General features: G+C 39.8%; 1 protein-coding gene across 1 annotated transcript; it reads right to left on the bottom strand.

The window, feature by feature from the left end:
* Positions 1–829: 829 nt before the first annotated feature.
* Positions 830–5,056, bottom strand: GPR65 (G protein-coupled receptor 65). Its single transcript, XM_036384705.1, has 2 exons — positions 5,034–5,056; positions 830–2,158 (listed from the first exon to the last, which is right to left on the bottom strand). The coding sequence occupies exon 2, from the start codon at positions 2,035–2,037 to the stop codon at positions 1,000–1,002; it is 1,038 nt and encodes a 345-aa protein (XP_036240598.1). The 5' UTR covers positions 2,038–2,158; positions 5,034–5,056; the 3' UTR covers positions 830–999.
* Positions 5,057–5,824: the final 768 nt, after the last annotated feature.

Here is a 5,824-nt window from a genome sequence, read left to right as displayed (position 1 = left end):
TTTGCTTCCATTCTTACTGCTTGTTGGTACATTCATGCTCTTTGCTGGGTTGCCAGTATTGCTGGCTGGCTCATTTCATTTTTTTAAAACTGCCAGACTGAGAGCCCTGGAACCTCTAGCTGAGGCCTCCATGTGCAGTTAAGTAAATGGATACAAACCTTACTCTATTGAGTAGGAAAACGGAACCACACTCCAGATTTCAGTCACAATAAGCAACTCTGAAGGCTGGCCCTTTACATTGCTGAAATGTGAAACCTCACCTTTCTATCCTTCTCTTCCTCCCCTGCATGTATCAAGAAACATTTCATCCAAATTAAAACACTGGTGGCTAGAATTCACTTCTTTATAGGCACTTGAATTAATGAATCTTCAACTATCTGAAACCCAATACTGGTATTGTAATAAAACTGCATGACATACAGCTATATATTAGGACATATATTTTTCAAGAAAAACAAAAGCTTCAGTGCAGGTAAATGTCTGTATACAGCAGGGTAAACAATTTTAAGAAGTATCTGATCTCAGGGGTATGCTAAAGGAGAATTGGGGTCTTTAAAGAAACACAAGAACCTTCATAGCAGCATAAATAACAACATGAAATTTACCACACTTCCTCTGTCTGGTCCTTTGCTATTCAGGACAGAGAGGACTTCAGCCTTCCTCCAGCTTAGTATTGCAGCAGGCTGGCTAGCAAGCTGCCACAGGAGACAGTTCTGTGGGAGATCCTCAGTAATTCTGTTAGCATGTCACAGCCATCCTTCTTGACTGTGCATTTGTCTGTTGTCACTGATTTATATACCACATGTGATTTCAAGATAGGTGTTGATAGTCCATTGATTTCATTGACCCTAGAGTAAGTTCTTATTGGCTCCAGCTACTGGTTTTGCTTAGAATGGTATCTCTGACTTTTGGGGCATTTCCTAGCTACACAAGTTCCTTAGAGAACAACGTTTCTTTCTTTTCCTTTTAGGTTATCCAGTTTTCATTTGCATGTGCTCATTAGGAAATTTTGACAGTCTGTGTTTCACAGGAACTTCTGTAGGTGACCAGTGCAGTGTTTTTTGTAGCAGAACTGTACAGAGCATGTCCTTTCACTTGGTCTTCCCCATGCTTTCGTAGGCACAAGCAATACCTGAGCAAATTCACTATCTCTGTCCGTGCAGTTTCACTCACAAAGCAGTACAGAATGGGATCTGCGATGCAATTCAAACTTGTTAAGGCCTGTGTGATTCTGTAAACCTTATACAGCAGCAACAAAATATGTGGGTCAGAGGTGGAAGGTTCTTTGATGCTGCGGATAAGCAGTACAACGTGATAAGGAGTGAAGCAAACAATGAAACTAACTGTGATGTTCACAATAAGTTTTTTCACTTTTTTCTTTTCTTCATCTACTGTGGCTTGGTTGCACCTCACTACTTGGTAGATTTTATGGTAGCAAAACAGAATGATTATCAAAGGGACCAAGTATCCTGAGCATATCCGGAATAAATTTATGTTCGCCTGCCACCCTTCCAGGGGGTAGCTATCATAGCATAATGTATGATTAGTGAAATTGCAAGGATCATTGAATACTTCTTTTTTCACCAATATGACTGAATTAAAGATGCTTTCCAGAAGCCAAACAATTGTGCTGACAATCAATGAAAATCTTCTTGTGCGCAAGTACTGGAGCTTCAAGGGGTGAACTAATGCCAGGTACCTGTCAAGAGAGATGCAAGCAAGGAACGCAGTGCTGGTGTAGAAATTCATATACGTAAGGAAGGCAAAAATCTGACAAAGCAAGGCAGAGAGCCTCCAGTCATCTCCATGCCAGGCATAATCAATCCACAGAGGCAGAATCAAGGAGTACAAAAGGTCAGCCAGGGACAGGCTAAAGATGTAGACTGCTAACTCATTCTTTTTCCTCACCTGAATGCAAGATGCATAGAGGGATATGCAGTTGATGGGAATACTGATCATCATCACAACGCTGTACACAAATGGAAACAAATACTTATCCAGGGTGTGATCATCATGGCATGCAGTGCTGTTGTTCATTGTCCACCCTGGTGGCACCCTTGAGATAATTCCAGCCTGGGTGCAATAAAACCCCCTGTTGTGGTCTGATGGGTTGTCATCTGTTAGTTCTTCAGGACCTGATTGACAAGATTCCAGCCATCTGCTACCAAAAAGGAAAAATGTGAGCTATTACATTTCTGTTGTTTTTATGGGATTCTTGGTGTGTTTTTGGTTTTGTTTTGTTTTTTTTCCTAGAAGAAAGAAACTATTTTTATGAGATCAGAGGATGTTAGTACCCCTGGAGTTAGGAATGCATAGGAAGAGGAACCCAAAATCTAAGGTTGTCAAAGTCACTTGGAAGCTTCCACAGCAGAAGTAGGATGGGTAGTTAAGATACTTCTTCTAGGAGTGGGGTGCTGTCCTGCAATGCTGGGAGAGTTAAAGGAGATCAGAAAGTGGACCACAAACAAAATAACAGATGTGCGCTTTCAATTATTATGGTAATCATAGCTTTGGGCATATGAATATGGCAGATTTCTTATTTCAAACAACCTCCTCCCCCTAAGGCAATGGAGAGACAAGGATAGAAATACAGGGGTTCAGGTACCACTGGATGTTGGGATCTGCTCAGAAGGGGAAAATGTGTGTCTAGTATCTTTCTGTATTGCAAATCACTCTTGTCTTGTTTGCATCCTCACACATCCTTGCTTCCTCTCTCCTCCTTTGTATGTGATCCCACACAAACTTGCCATCAAGTGTGCTGTTCCAGCAAGACTCACTGCATGTACCAAAACCCTCGTGTGAAACCTGCCAGGCTACTGGGTTCCTGCATGCACATGACAATCTGCTGGGTGTCCCTTTGAACACATGAGGTGGAGACTGAGCAGAGTTTATCATTAACACTTCTCCCTTCTAAAAATTGCAGCTGTGATGCACGAGCTCATACAGCCATTAGCAATTAAATTTTTCTCCGTCAATTCCAGGACTGTGCTTATCAACATCTTCAATATGAAATATCATTAAAATGGCAGCCCTGACTAAAGCAGTGGGACTGGAGGCGTTGTGTGTGTGAGCCTTAGGAACACATAGAAGAGCTGACCTTTAGAAAGGGTGAAGAAAGGGTAAGAAAGGGTGTACAACTGTAGTTGTGAGACAGCTGGTACTCACTGATAGTATCAGAGCTCTGACACTTGGCAGTTTCCTTCTCTAGAGAACTAATTGTTATGTTCAGGAAATACAGGAATGGAAAATATTGGTTGCAGACCAGCTATACTGCCAAATATACTAACTGCTTGAGAGACTGCTGTGCTAGCTGACCTGTGCTTTGAGCCTGCAGCAGAGGAGGAGAAGAGGCTGAAGAACGAGTAGGTTGCAAGACAGCACATCTACAACTGTTGTCACGTGGGAAAGAACTCCAATGCAACACATCTTGTGTGCCAAAACTTTACCATGTGGTAAGAAAAAATCAGCCATTTATAGGTTGGATGTGTTTGTGGGTTTATCAGAAAAATCCAAACCAGGTTTATTGTCTGCGCTGAGAGGTTATTATACAGAGCTCTTGTCCACAAAAAAGCCTCTTTCATTATTATTCATTAAAAAAAGGAGCAATGACAAAACTACCCAGAAAACACATACTCAATTTTACCTGCCACTGCCTTATTTGATCAAGTTGCCTAAATTATCAGCTAGAGCTAAACTCATTCACAAGCTTGAAAGCCAAAGAAACTTCTTGAGAAGGACTTGCCAATTTGGTCCATTGAGGAACCTCATCAACATGATGACTAATTTAAAAAAATGCAGTGTCTATATTTAAGACAAGCATAAGATGTCTGTATTTCAGCTTGGTTTCATAAAACCACACAGTAAATAAGGCATTGTAAGCTTATCAGTACAGGTAAGTATCACAAAATAAAAATCTAGCTCTAGAAATTGGATCCCAGGGTTTTGTGACCCACTTCTCACCAAAGAGAAATCAAATGTATGCAGACAGACCAGATGAATCAAAGATAAAATACCTACCTCTTCTCCTAATCACATTTTAGCATCTCTTTTCCTGTGACAGGTCTCTTCATGTCTAAGAGGGAAACATGCCCTTTCAGAAGCATGTGTGTAATGCAGCAAGTGTATGAGGCAGTGTTTCCTGGTCTCATGACTGAGAAATTGGAATTCCTTCTCCCTCCCCCATAAACTCTTTCTCTTTTGTCAACTTGTATTACAGACTCACCATATTTGTAAGCTCCCAACTTCTCTCTTATTACCCACAACAGATTCTTTTGTATCTCCTCTTAAACCAACATGCCAGTTTCCTCATACCACTTGGATTTTTTTCAGCTTTTTCATTTTAGCTCATTGTTTCGAAGAATTTCACTCTGTTGATCTTACTGATGATAAGGTAAACCACTTCTTATATTGCTCTTATCTGAATAAACCATGTTTTTTGGGGCAAGACTTTGCTTTGCTCTTCTGCCATCTGCCTTAAGGAACTAATATCTGAAAGTGTCATTGGCTAGTGGCAGGCTGGGACACTAAAAATGAAATTCAAAGAAGTGAGTTGAGACTACATGAAAATTTTCACCTCAGAAAGTTTTTTCTGTCCTTCATAATCACAAGTCACTGTACCCCATTGCTTTCTTTTCTTCTTAACCAGTATGTTCCTTAGTTCCTTTGAACACAGCCCTGGAGGCTGTGCAGCATTGCCAGGTAATCCATGTTGAACTTTGATGACACATTGATGGCACTTACAGGAGGACATGCTTGCAATGATGGCAATAACCAGAAGTGTGTCATTCTGGCACGTATTGATGACCTGTACTTAAATGTGTCAAAGAGCCAGCAAATGAAGCCTACCACAAGGCATGCAGCAGTTTCTTGCACAGAAATATGAAAGCAGAAAGCACCACTTTGTCCTGATTACAAAACATTTCACTCAGATAACTTGGGGCCTTATTTCAGAGGAAGTAGTCCATATCACACTTTCTTGCTGAGTTGCTTTTTTCATAATTAGGACTTTTTAATGCAAGATGATTTTTTCTTACCTGAATGCATGATCTGAAGCATTCCCAGGTTTTCTCTCTGCTACTAAGCACACCTGCTGGCTTTGCCTAGGAGGATGGTATTGGCTTACAGCTATCCTAAAAAACAACATTTGATTATTTTCCCCAATTATATACTTTTTTTAACTGTCAAGGAATTTTGGTTTAATGATATGGTCTAATGGTTTGACTTTCATGGTCCAAACCTACTGTGACTAATTCCATATACTTGTGACTTATATTACAGACTTGTTTTGGTATGTGATGTTTCAAATAAAAAAATATAAAAATTCTTAACAGTAATTTTTTCTTTTAGACACGTTATTCAATTATTACCATAGTTCCTGACCCTGTCATTTTGCTATAGAAAACCTACTGTACAGGATTTCTGAAGAGTCACTAAGACAAAAAATTTAGAGAAATGGACTAGCAAATGTTATGCTTCAAGTACTGTATGCAAACAAGCCTGTAAAGGAACCCTGTGAGATTTTTTAGTGAAAAGTAGTCATTATACACTGTATTTGTATCAACACATTTCTACAGCATCTCCTTCAGGTTCACAGAGAGCTTTATGTGGTCTCTCCATTTATGACATTTTGAAAGCTGCAAAGCACAAAGTTAAACTTTCATAAGCTTAAATACAAAAGGACATTCCATACTCCTATCTGTGAAAAACCTTGTAAGGGAAGAAATGAACAATGCTGTGTGAGCTACTGCAGTAGCTGCTATACTGGTGATACTGTATATCAATCATAAGATGGAAAGATAAATTGTTTTCTTTTTTCTCTTTAAGC

This window comes from Molothrus ater, chromosome 6 (assembly GCF_012460135.2).
Source record: "Molothrus ater isolate BHLD 08-10-18 breed brown headed cowbird chromosome 6, BPBGC_Mater_1.1, whole genome shotgun sequence".
In the NCBI taxonomy this organism is placed as follows: domain Eukaryota; kingdom Metazoa; phylum Chordata; class Aves; order Passeriformes; family Icteridae; genus Molothrus; species Molothrus ater.
This window is presented reverse-complemented; position numbering and strand designations above follow the sequence as displayed.

Bases quoted from the DNA above. Each gene is read 5' to 3' on its own strand.
- GPR65 (XM_036384705.1), bottom strand. From the start codon at position 2,037: ATGAACAACAGCACTGCATGCCATGATGATCACACCCTGGATAAGTAT.